General features: G+C 45.1%; 2 protein-coding genes across 21 annotated transcripts in view; one reads left to right on the top strand and one right to left on the bottom strand.

Annotated features, from left to right (window-relative positions):
• Positions 1-8,743: 8,743 nt before the first annotated feature.
• The window catches only part of EYA4 (EYA transcriptional coactivator and phosphatase 4), a 253,017-nt gene continuing 249,153 nt past the window's right edge, over positions 8,744-12,607 (top strand). For 17 of the 20 annotated variants that reach the window (XM_046677398.1, XM_046677397.1, XM_046677396.1 and 14 more), the window contains exon 1: positions 9,843-9,969. The gene's annotated coding sequence lies outside the window, so the exon portion shown is untranslated. Of the gene's footprint in view, positions 9,089-9,842; positions 9,970-12,607 lie in introns of those variants that run through there. The other 3 variants (XM_046677392.1, XM_046677381.1, XM_046677391.1) reach the window with 3 other exon arrangements.
• Positions 9,154-11,609, bottom strand: LOC124246657 (translation initiation factor IF-2). Its single transcript, XM_046675066.1, has 2 exons — positions 11,476-11,609; positions 9,154-11,356 (listed from the first exon to the last, which is right to left on the bottom strand). The coding sequence occupies exon 2, from the start codon at positions 10,363-10,365 to the stop codon at positions 9,154-9,156; it is 1,212 nt and encodes a 403-aa protein (XP_046531022.1). The 5' UTR covers positions 10,366-11,356; positions 11,476-11,609.

Below are 12,607 nucleotides of genomic sequence, written 5' to 3'. Positions count from 1 at the left end.
AGGTCTATATTCGACTTCCATTTCTCCAACAATTAATGAGCAGTCACTTCACCTCTGCAACTGGAGTTCTGTAGCCAGAGAAGGAGAAATGTGAGCCAGATGACAACCAAATCTATTTATAAGTTTATAAAATCAATTATTCTATGACAGTGATTATCTTACTGTTATTGAAAAAAGAAAAGAAGTAAATTATCCAGAACTTTTTGGTGGGTTGCTGACAAGAGTAGAGTAAGCACATTAGAGAAACAGTAGAAGGAATTACTTCATAAAAATGAATGATATATTTTTTAAAATGCAAGATTCCTAAAATTCTAGCCCTGCATATACTTTGCCTGGATGACCTTTGCCTCATTTTTTGTTACATAATCTTTCAAAATAGTGTGAACTCTTTGAAAAGCTATTTATTTATAAGCAGCTTATATGGATAAAATATGATTAGAAAACTTAAAAGTAGATGAGAAAGAGGAACGGCGGGGTGGGGCCTCAAATGGCGCAGCGATGGGGCCCATAGAGAAAGACCCACCACCGCAGCCTCTGCCCCGCCTGCGGATGAGTCCCAAAGGGGCTCTAAACTTTTTAGCAGTGAGTCAAAAAGAGAAGCTGAGTCACACAAGCCTCAGTGCCTTCAAGACACAAGCAGCCTGTCATTCTGATGACACTAAGACTTCCTTGTCTGCACAAAAAAGTCAGTGTGGGATGCCATGAACTCACTCTCAACCACAGCCTGAGAAGTAGATGGAACGACGCTTTCCACCGGCCTGTTCTCACTGTTAGGATTTATTGTCTTTTTTTTTTTTTAATTATAGCTATACCAATTAATACAAATGTATCATTCAATGAGATCCAGGCAACACAAGGAGGCTCAGACAGTATGTCTATAGTCCATCTATTAGAGTTACCACTGAGTTCTTCAACACGTCCTTATGTAGTGCCTACCATGTGTTTAACATTCTATATTGAGCACCATAGATGAGTCAAAGATGAATGAAATGGAGCCTGCCAGCAACCTGCCTCAGTAACCATCGTACTACTGGGACTATTAGCCACACCTAAGACAGATGCAACCATGGAGGACATTCACAAGAAAGACTAAAGATTACCCGTGGCTGGGTGGCCTTGATGCTGAGAGCACAGCAGAGAGCACTGGAAAGACAGGATGGGCCTGGAGACTGGAGGCCCTGGAATGTGGGCATAAAGGTTTATTCCCTCAGAAAATAAAGCAGTGGCATGAACAGAACTGTTGGAAAGTGAGTAATCTGATAGGAGAAGAGGAAAAAGGCTTTAGAAATGGGAAAACCGATTTTATGGCTATGCACATAGTCTGTGTGAGAGTAAATGAGGCAGAGATTAAGTTAGCATTAGCAAAAATACAGGGGAGCAAAGCGAAGGGTGGGAGGAACAAGGTGAAGGAATGAAGGGACTCCTGTCCTGTCCGCCTGCAGGTGGCTGAGAGGTTACTGGTGCCATTAATAGGTTAGGCAACACTGGGAGAGGACTATGCTGTTTGGGGGAGGCTCGAATGGAGAGACGATGGCTTCTGCTTCTGTTGTATTGAGGTATACACAGTCCTAGGGAAAAACATGCTTCACGCTCTAAGGCTGGGTCCAAATGCTACCTTCTTCCTCCCCTCAGCTCGAAGCAACTCTCTCTGCTCTGAACTAAAATAGCCTGTTTCTCAATGTTTCTCTCAAGGAGCTTGACACTTTCTCTCATGCAATAACTGTTTTAAATGCCCCATTTTCTGCTCTGGACTGAAATGTTCTGGAGTTCCGGGATTGTGCCTGGTTCATCTCTGGACCTCCTTACACGGAGCAAGCACGCTTGAATGCCAGGAGCAGATGCTAAGGAACGTCACCATTCAAGTGACCAGAGGGGAGTCAAGGAAAGGAGGAAGAAGGGGCGGTCAGAGAGGTGGAGGTGGCCAGGCCAGAGCAGCCCCACATAAGCCAAGGGAGAAGAAAGTTCCAATGAGGAGCTTGTCTGGAGGGCCACTCACCAGAGAACTGGTCGGTGAACAGGAGGACTGAAAAAATGATTTGACAGTGAGAGAAGAGAGTTTTAGGAATTTGATATCCTGAAACCCAGGATGACAACTAGACATGCCACCAGGTCCTCGAGTTCCTCAGGACTGATGTCCTGGGTGGCTTCAGTCTTGGTAGTGATGAACAATTTTTTGGCAATAGGACCAATTCGGGGAAACAATTATTAAATGTTTATGGGTTTTCTTTCTTTTTTTCTTCATTCAAAACTAAAATAGCTTCATTGGCTCCATTGGGGACAAAGGGTCTATTCTTATAATTTAGACTGCCTCTCGCTTGAAGGGTAATGAGAAGAAGGCTGCAGCGTCTTAACCACTCAAATATGCAGAGGAGGCAGAATTGAGGCGCGATAGCACAGAGGCCTCCCTGCGGCCTGTCTCACACGTGCATAGAGCACTTCAGAGACCACAAAGTTTTTCCCGTGCACTAGTTCGTTTCACCTTGAAATAAAGGAATGCGGGCTCATCCTTTTGTTTCAAATGGGGTAACTGGCTCACTTTAAGCTACAGTCACCTTAGGCGGGGAGCTGCAGCCCGATCTGTTCATTCAGCTCAGTGCAATATTAATGGGCGAGTACTACGTCCCAGCAGCACGTGAGGCACCGCGCAGAGAGGAATAAAAGACAGTCATCCCAAACCCTTCCCCTCCTGCCTTCTTCTAACCCAGCCCTCCCTCTGCCGTCGCGGTGGGCAAGTTGTCCTCAAGCTCCCCAATTGAGCCACGTGTGCTACAATCTCTGTTTTTTTGTTTTTTTTTTTTAACTCATAGACTGCTTTGGAAAGTGTATCATTAAGTTGGGATGGTTTGCCACAGATCCTGAAATGCAGGCCACATGCAGAATGCTTTATATCTCTAGTGCGGAATAGTAAAAAGCAGAATACAAAAGAGGAAAGCTGTTTGGGTCTTAAAGAGTACATTGAATTCCCCAAAGGGGATCCTACATGAGTTGGCATTCTCAAAAGCCTAAGTAAACCCACAGGAGGAGGGGCCCCATCACACTGAACGTTCTCTGCTCTATTGCATTCAGGTTATCAACGGGAGTATTTGGTCGCCCTTCATTTAAGCACCTAATTTTTATTATTTTTAAGTAAATATTTGTCAACTGCTAGATACAAGTTACCGTGCAAGAGAAGGAAAGGAAGGTGCGAGGTTCTGCTTTGCGACCTCTGCTCTGGGGAGTTCACTGCTGGGTTAAGATGTCTGCACATTATTAAAGAGACATTTGGAACTTACTAGAGATTTTTGACTGAGAGAAGAGCTATACTTTAGAGAAAGAAGAACTCATATCTCTGTCTAAAGGAATGGCAGAGAAGAGCCTAGAGGAGGGGATGCCCATGATGACATAAGAGGCAGATGTGGAACTGGGCCTGGGGAGGCAGCAGTGACAAAGAAATGGAAGGACAGATGAAGAGACAGTGCCAACGCAAAATAATCTTGTGCTGTTGACTTACTGTATTTGAAAGGAAAGGAAGAAGAGTGAAGGACGAATTCAAAGAGTTGAGTCTCGGTGGAGGTGGTGCCATCAAGAGGATTAAGTCAACAAGAAGAGCTGGTGGTAGAGGATGGGTGATGCATTCAGCCTTGAGTGTGTTCAGCTTGAGGTGCCAACAGGCCCTGCAGCTGAGGATGCTCGGCCTTCTAGGAACGAGATTGGTGTCCTTGAAGTGCCCATTTAGGGGTGAAAGAAGAGACTGGAGAAGTGAATGAAATTCTAAAAGGAGAGAATATAGCGAAGGAAGAGAACAGAACCTACGTCTAGGTGTGTATTTTAGTAGAATTAAGAAAAAAAAGAAAGCTTTGTAGGAACCAGAGAAGTAGCAATCAGAGGATAGAGAGAGGATCCTGGAAGCTGAAAGTGGGGAAGGCTGCTGAAAGTTAGCAGAAAGCTGCTCTTGATAATATGAAACGCTTCCCGGAAGCCAAGGGTGATGGAGACTAAGAAATGACCATTAGAAGACCATTGATGATCTGGAAGAGAGCTGTCTCAGTAGAGGGACAGGAGCAGAAGTCAGATTTCTAGGATTTAGTGAGGTTGAGAAATAGATACCCTGAGATACTTATTTGGAGAGGATTGGTGGCAGAATGAAGGAATCAGGGAGCAGGAAAGCCATTTTAATGTGTGTTGGGGTTGTGGGTGGGGCTGAGAATATACACTTAAAATGGGAAAACATTGTATAAAGAAATTGTTTTTAAATGTTTGTGCTGTACACAACTAGAAGGACCCACAACTAAAAATACACAACTATGTACCGGGGGGCTTTGGGAGAAAAAGGAAAAATAAAAAAAAATCTTAAAAAAAAAAAGTTTGTGCTCTAAAATATAGTGGAAGGAATGGACACTAGAAAACCTTCTTTACAATTTTCAGTGATATTATATTATAATATTTTCATTAAAAAATATTCAGTCTAAATGAATTATTGCAATTTAATCCCCCTAACTTTGAGATTGTATAAAAATAAATGGGTACTGGAGTTAACCATTTCAAATGCATTACGTTAAAGTTGTCAAATGGATTTATTTGCCTTCCATAAAATAAAATTCCTCCTTCCACCAATCATTGAATTTTGCATCTGGAGACTTTCAAATTATAATCGGCAGACATTTTCATAAGCAGATAAACATCATAAAGGTATATAATAAAGAGTTGTATAGAAGAAGAGATTATTTGGATCTTTCCTCTTTTGAAGTGCAGATGGTTATAAGCCAATGAAAACGAAAGAACAACAAAGTGACATTGTTCATATTTTGACTGCTATTATGATTTAAAACAGCATTTGAAGTACTTGAGAAATCAGCGTTGTTATAGTATGCCAAAAGAATACTATGTGAAGTGAAAATAGAGGAAAAAATTGTATGTAGGTTTGTTAGAATATGGAAGTAGCAGGAGTTGGTGGGAATTTGCAGTGGAGTCAAAACATAATACCACAGAAATAAAAACCAGTAGGACTCATTCTAGGATGCTAATGAGACCACACCTGGAACAATGCATTCACCGGGGGATACCTCTAATAAGAATGAACATCTAGGAAACTGGAAAGAGTTCAGAGACGAGCAATGAGAATGATTAAGGGCTTGGAGAGACTGACTGAAACAAGATTAAAAGGCCTTACATTTGTTTAACGTGGCTAACAGATGACTAAAAGTGGGCACGATATCTGTTTATAAACATCTGAAGGCTGGGTGTAAACAGGGAAGATAGTGTAGAATTGCATAATATGGTACTAGAAGGATTTAACTTGAGAAAAAATGTCAAGAGAGAATTGAAAAGTAAATATAATGAAGCTGTCTCCCCGAGAGTGTGCATTTCCGTTTCTTTAGAGATTCTGCCAAGAATGAGGAAGTTCCGCAAAGAGCCTGGCAGAAGAGAATGACCCAACAGGTCCACTGCAGATCTGATTTCTTCATTTTCACAAACCAGTAGAAACCTTTTTAAGCTTGATCTGTTTGTACAAAATACTCAGAAAGTTTAGAAAACCTGCAGCACAGCCCTTTAGATTCCTGGGCAATCAGGTTTTATCCTCATTGGTTCCGTATGCTCATTGGTAGAGTAGTGGAATAAAACAGTATTAAACCTGGTCTATAAAGATGCTGGTCTCTGAAAGTCCATTCTCTCACAGCTCAAAGGGTTTGCTTTAGAATTTACTAAGAAACAATTGAATGACTTTATTTTTTAAGGATTGTGTATACTTCCAGCTGGAGTTCAAAGGTACACCAACAGGGAGTAACTCAAGAGATCCATCTTGGGATTATTTCTACAAACATTCAGTCTTCTGTTTTCTTTTGTGTTGAATGTAACGTCTTATTCCATTTTTTTAACCTAAGGTTTGTTCTCACTAAAGTGATGGAATGGTTTTCCCTTAAGATTACTTTAAAATGAAATTAAAATAAAAATTATGTTTGGGTTATGAACTCCTACAGGGCTTTGTTTGTTTAATTTGACTCGTATAAAAACCCAATGCGAAAACAGTGCCATGTACGCTTGAAAAATAAACGAATAGTAGATGACAACTGCAGAAGCATCCTGCCCCACAGGGGCTGGTTAAGGGAATTGCTAATAGATGAATCTTTTATTTCCACTGATTTTCACTATAAAGTCACTTTTTTCTCCCCCCACAACAAATGTCCTTTCTCAGATGAAGTTGAACATTTATGGATATTCTGATGGCCTGATTCCTGTCATGTGGGACCTGCTAGTGTTTCTGAATCACTTCCAGAATTTTCCAGCAGATTTCAGACTTCAGCATTTCCCTACAAGTTCTTTCAGGCTCTTCGAACTTCTCCCAAGGATCTACTTTTTCCTCTTCTCTTCACTGCCATGTAGAACTTTGCTGCAGTACCAGCCTGGGCCAACAGATGCTGCCACTTCATGATGGTAACAGTTGGAAAGTTTCTTTTTCGGTGGTTAAGGCCTAAGATGGAGTGTGTGTTGAGGGGGGAAGTCAAGGGCGAGGGAGGGCAATGGGAAACTGGTATATTCTCTCAGGAGAGTAATTGGGTTTTTAATTGTGTGCTTATGAATTGTTTGAATTTTACCACAAGACAGACAGTAAGAAAAACAATAAAAAAATAAATTAATTTGGAAAACTTCAACTTCAGATACTTCAAGTATATTTTAGGCAAGGAAATCAACAATTGAATAATAACAAAATTTAAAAAGTAATACCTAAAAGTAACTTGGACTCCACATTTCTCTACCATAAAGGAAAGGGAAGGCTTGAAAACATGTTTTGAGGAGCTGGATGGACAAAAGGAATGTAACTCTTTAAAACAGTGTTTCTCAAACTGTTGTGTCAGATAATTTCAGGTGGTACAGGATAAATCATTTTTATTTCCATAATTTACATTCATTTGTAAGGTCATCTATTCATGGCAAGTTGTATTGACTTTCCATTTTTGACAATTATAAAGTTTCCTTTATCAGATAAACTTCTTTAATAAAAATAGTTTATTTAAAGAAAAATATTCTCAATAATATTACAGGTTATATGGCAATAATTATAAAAGTGGTATTCAACAGAAATGCTGGAAATAATGCCTTGTTTAAACAAGTAATACATTTTTGCCTATGCAAACTTAAAATTCTTTGTTTCCTATGTTCAACTTCCTATGTCAAAGGTGGACTGAAAATGTGACATTTTGTATTGTTCCTAGTGGTATCCACGTAATATATGTATATTTAAGACTAGATGGATTCAAACATAGTAAGAAGCAGCTGAATAACTGATATTATGATGTAATTCTGGTTTTTTGGGGGTAACTTCTGTACACATATTCTTATGATTATGTACGAAAAATTATGTGGGAGCAAAGTAACTTGAAAGCAAGGTCAGTATTGCTGAAAATTTGATTTTGGAAGGGAGTAAAGAAACATGCTAAAAAGCTATATTTGTGTGAACATTTGCTGTACTGAAGTATGAGTATGAATTTTTATTTTATCCAAATTATACATCTCCTTACCTTTATTTAGAGGTCAAACCAACACATCAGGTTTTCTACCAAAATGAAATTTAAAAAATTGTGGCTTTATGAGGTGACTACTAAATTCAGCATTGTACTTAATTTTTATAAGATATTTGCTATTGCCACTGAGCACTCTTAGACCCTGAATGATTCGCGAAACATTTAAATTGCGTATTTTTCCTGTAACATATACACTGTACTAAAAGTAGTTACTATTTTTCTGCCTACTACCACTAGTAATAATAGCCTCACGGGGTAAGAGGGCTCTTTGGAGTCACACAAACGCAGGTTTGGATCTTATGTCTGCTATTTACTAGCAAGTTGCTACAAATTCAGAGTCAGTTTTCTCACCTATAATATGGGGAAAATAAGATCTGCAAAGTTAATTAAACCTGCCTGTTGCTATTTCCCTCTTACTTCCCTCTATTAATTGGCAGCCTCTCCAGGCCACAATGTGCTCTAGACCAAACCCATGGCCAGAACCCTTTCTGCCCTGAGAACCAGAAAAGGAAACATTATGCCTGGCAGTGCCTGAGCCCTTCAAAATAAATCTGCAGGGAAGAACGGTGAGTGATGAGAGCCCCATGAGCACCTTCATCAGTTTGAATTTACAACCTCAACTTTTCCATTGCCTGGGAATCATGGCAGATAATGCCCCACTAATTGAGAAATAAATCGAAACTACAAGTATTCACTTTTTGTTTCTGCTTTTGAACTTAGTGTTCACGTCAGTTGCATAAAGATCAAGGCGAAGTAGAGGGTGAAATCTTTTTCTGAACTTTTTACAGAATATACTTTAGTTGATAATATATTTAAACTAAATTTTCTTTGAATAGGAGTAATTTTTACCAGCTAACTTGTAATCCCTCAGGCCACCTCTAAAGCAGTGCGACAGCTGCTTGTTGAATCACAGGTTGGTGTTTAGAGACCACTGGGTTTGTCTTTGGGAAAGTTACTTAGGTTTTTTTGGGCCTCAGTTTCCTTAGCTCTTTTACTGGCTTCAATCACCGTCACAGAGCTGTGAAAATTAAATGAACTTATACATACCATAAGTGACCAGAGTAATGCCTGACAGTAAATTCTCAATAAATTAAAACACTTATAATCAATGTGACAATGAAAGAAGATGCTCCTAAAATAGACAATAGGTTTTAGGAAGAGGGGATTAAGTGGATGCAAAATGTATTGTTTGTTTCTTGGCTCCTTTGCTGGGGCCTCTGGCTGTGATACTCACTCGTGTGCATATAGAATGTTAAACCCTACGCCGGTGCATAAGGCGCAGAAGGCTTACGCATGAAATGTCACTTCAGCAATGTGCCTGGGGAAGCTCTGACGCTGCCTTGGAAGTCAGTCGTCGCCGCCTGACCTTTGGGCGTCTGGGAGGGATGCCTATACCTGCGCCCAGCGCTGGAAGGGGCCCAGGCCCTCCCCAGCACAGCCTATCCCCAGACTGCTTGCTCGTTCCCAGCATACATCTTCCCTGAAAAGGGTATTTCCTCCCTTCAAAGAAAGCTCCCCAGTCTGGCGTGAATTGGTTTTTATTTTACGTTGTTGCAAGTAGCGAAGTCCCTTGTGTCTCCACCCTTGGGGTAAGTGGAACGAGTCCGGCAGGGGGCCCGCCGTGGCCCACACGGGGGACGGGGTAGCGGCGGAGTTAGAGACCACTTGGGGGTTGTCCCGCAGAGGCAGGTGGGGACACGCAGCGGTTCCCCGGTCCGAGGAGGGGAGTGCGGCCGCGGGTCCCTCCCCCAGCCAGGAGGTGGCAGCGGCCGGCGCCAGGCCGGTGGGGGCGGGGTGGGGGCGGCGCGGAGGGCGCGGAGATTACCGCGGCGCCACCGGGGACACCCGGGGCCCCGAGCGGTCCCCACGCGGGACCGCAAACGATGACAAGAGGCAGCCCCCCAAGGTCGAATAAAAAGGAGCCGGTCCCCTGCGCGCCGCCGCCCCCCGCCGCCTGCCCCGAGGTCCCCGGCCGCCCCCAGTGGCCTCGGGCGCCGGCGGCGTCCCCCGCCCCCCCGGCGCGCAGGGCGAGGTCGCCGCCGCGGGGCGCACGCCCGGCGCTCCCGGCCTCCGCGCAAAACTTCGGGGCGGCCACGTGAAGTTGTCGCTCCCCTGGCGGAGGGGACAGAGCTTTGGGGAAGGCTGCGCAGGGCCGGCGGCGGCGGCTGGGCGCGCTCGCCTTTTCTTTCCTCCTGGTTTTTCCTGTCGTCAGCCCGGAGTTTTGGCTCCTCGCCTTTCCTCCTCCCCCTCGGAGCCGGCTTCTCCCCCGCCCCGTTTCTCCCCCACTTGTGTACGCTATTTGTTGGGGGGTGGCCGAAGGGGATGTCCTGTTTTCACCAGAGGCACAGCGCGAAGGGGAAACTTCGACACTGGAAGGAACGAGAATAAATATCTGAATACCGACGCGCGGATCCGCGGCTGGGACGGGCGCTTGAACTTCGGGATCCCGCGGCGGTCCGGGCGGCAGGAGGTGAGTGGCCCTTCTTCGGACCGCCGCCCCGGGGCCCGCGGGGCCGCGGCTTGGAGGGAGCCCGCACCCTCGCCCGGGAAAGCGTGCGCGGGTCCGCCGGGGCGCCGAGCGCGGGGGACCGAGGACGCGCGGCGGGACGGTGTGGGAGCGCCGACTCCCTGCGGGCGCCCCGAGGCGGTATGCCGCCCGCCCGAGGGCCCGGCATCTGGGACTGCAGCCGTGCGCTCTGCCCTGCAGGACGCCCCCGGCCCTGAGGGTCCCCGCGGAGCCTGCGTGCCCCTCGGGGGGCCGCGGTGGAGCCCGCGCCGAACCCGGTGCGCAGCTCCGCTTCGGCACTCCGCCCCCGCCTCTCCGCGGCGCGAGCCCCAGGGCCTCCCCTCCATCCCCCTGTGACATTTATTACTTTGCGATGACTCCCTCGATCAGCCAGGCGCGAGGATGCTGACCGGGTCCCATGGAGGCCCGGCGCCTGGGCTTTCGTGGTGCTGGGTGCATGCCGGTGCTCTCATCCCGCGGCCCGCGCCGGGCTTTGAACGGCGGCCGTCCCGCTTCCATAGCTTCGTGTAGCGTGGCCCGGGTGTCTCCCGCAGCGCGCCAGGGTCCGTGAAATCAGAGGCGCCGTGTCAGAGCAGTCGCGTTCATTGGCTCGGGTCGCGGATGCCATGGAGGGATTATAACTTCTCCGAACCAAGGGACCTGGCTAGGAGAGCAGGTTTCTCTCGTCCCAAGCCTGCTGGGTCGGGGGTGCAGTGGCACGGAAACGGCCCGCTGCTTCGGCGTCGTTACGCGGGGCTGGAAAGCAGACCGTGCGTGTGCTTGTTTTATTTTGCGCCACGCAGCAGCGAGCACTTTCGTTTAGCAGTACTTTAAAGATATTTCTTTTTGTGGATACATTATTCGGAACGGCCTGGAGCTGGCAGGGAATTCGCGGACCGAGGCCCGTGGCAGAGCGCTGGGGAAACCGGAGCAGAGCGCAGTTTAATTTTTGTCGCTTCTTCTCCGGTTGGAGTGGCAGCGCCTCCCCTCACGACCACCTCCCTTTCCCTTCTCTTGAAGGCTGCTGGGGTTTGGGCTTTGGCAAGCGCGTGTGTGGAAGGGTGCTGTTTGGAGACGGGCTTCTCCGCGCGCCCCCTGCGCCTCTCCCCTGCTCCGCCGAGCCGGCAGGCGGTCATTCATGAATCCTAACCCGAGGGCTGCGAGGTGCAGAATAGGGACGGGCGTGTGTTTTGGTTTCAGAGCGGTTCCACGTGGAGCACCTCCGTGTGCGTGTGTGCTGTGTAGTTGATCTGTGAGTAGGTAACAGGAGTTTCGTGTTCAAACCCAGTGGGCCGTTGGCCATTAATTTGCTTTCCTGGCTGTCATTACAGACACTTCCAAAATCTGATACCTAAGAGAACCAACAGGTTAGGTTTCACATTAAGAGCTCATACTTAACAGTTTTCTTTCTCCCTTACCCCTTTTGGCTTGGCACCTTGGGATCAACGTAATTGCCGGAGCGAAACATACCTTCTCCAATATGGCATTTTGTTCCTCTTCTCGTCAGCGGCCACTTTTTGCGCCCTCGGGCGTCTGTCAGTTTCCGCGCGGGCTCCTGCGGGACCCAGGTGGGAGCCCTGGGAGCTGAGCGACCGCGGGCTCCCCCGCGACAGCCTCTGAAGTTTCATTTACACGTAGGTGACTGACAGTATTGAAAGCTGACGATGGCTTTTTGTTTGTTGGGTTGTTTTTGTTTTTAGAACCTCGGGACAAGGCTATACTCGATAACCTTTCCCAGGTAGGACTCCTTAAACGGAAACGTTGCCTTTTAAAAAATTTTTGAAAGATTTCTGGCCAGTTTATAGCTGAAGAACCAAAAATTACGAAGGGGAGTGAGGAGGGAATCCTAAAACAAAATATATGATCTTTGGTATGGTGCGTTTCAGGAGACTGCGTTCAAAGGCATTTGTGTATTTTTTAAAATAACATTATCCTAAGTAGCAGTTGTAACAAGAGACTGACTGTTTTCTGTGGAGCTAGACTGCCGGAATCTGATTTTTATGGCAACAATACCAAAGGCAGATATAACTACATCCATTTTTATTGTTACTATAAACCATAAAAATAGTTTGTTTCACCCGATTAAAAGTTGTAAGTCATTCAGAGTTAAACCAAGTTTTAGCAATGACTGCACAAGGTTAAAACCTTTGACGTTACAGCTTTGAAAGTAACATCATTAGATTATCTGGAAACTGTCTCTTTTTTGTGATTATTAGGGATATATCCTTGTCCTTCATGGTAAGTGGAGGTCTAAAATCAGTGTAGTTTTCAAAAGCTTGTTCTCCTTTCTCAATTACTTGAAAATAGTAGACTTGAACATTTTAAGGCCATCATAATTGAGGTTGTTTCACAATGATAACTGAAATAAAAAGACTTACTTGGTTATTCTCTCTTTTGTTAAAGTATTTTATTGGACATTAGAAACTTAGTTTTTCCTTTACAAAATGAAAAGCTTTATGTATATGTATATATTCACAGCTAATATTTATTTTAAGTACCATGTTCAAGTTTAAAAATTTAAAAAAATCCCTAAGATTTGTATAAAAAGAAATTAGTTCAAGAACAATCATTATTCTTATTAAGAAATACAGATGCTGCATTC

Source organism: Equus quagga, chromosome 11 (genome assembly GCF_021613505.1).
Source record: "Equus quagga isolate Etosha38 chromosome 11, UCLA_HA_Equagga_1.0, whole genome shotgun sequence".
Taxonomy (NCBI): domain Eukaryota; kingdom Metazoa; phylum Chordata; class Mammalia; order Perissodactyla; family Equidae; genus Equus; species Equus quagga.
This window is presented reverse-complemented; position numbering and strand designations above follow the sequence as displayed.

What these genes read in the sequence shown, in the direction of transcription:
- LOC124246657 (XM_046675066.1), bottom strand. Translation starts at nt 10,365, where the DNA reads ATGTCACAGGGGGATGGAGGGGAGGCCCTGGGGCTCGCGCCGCGGAGA.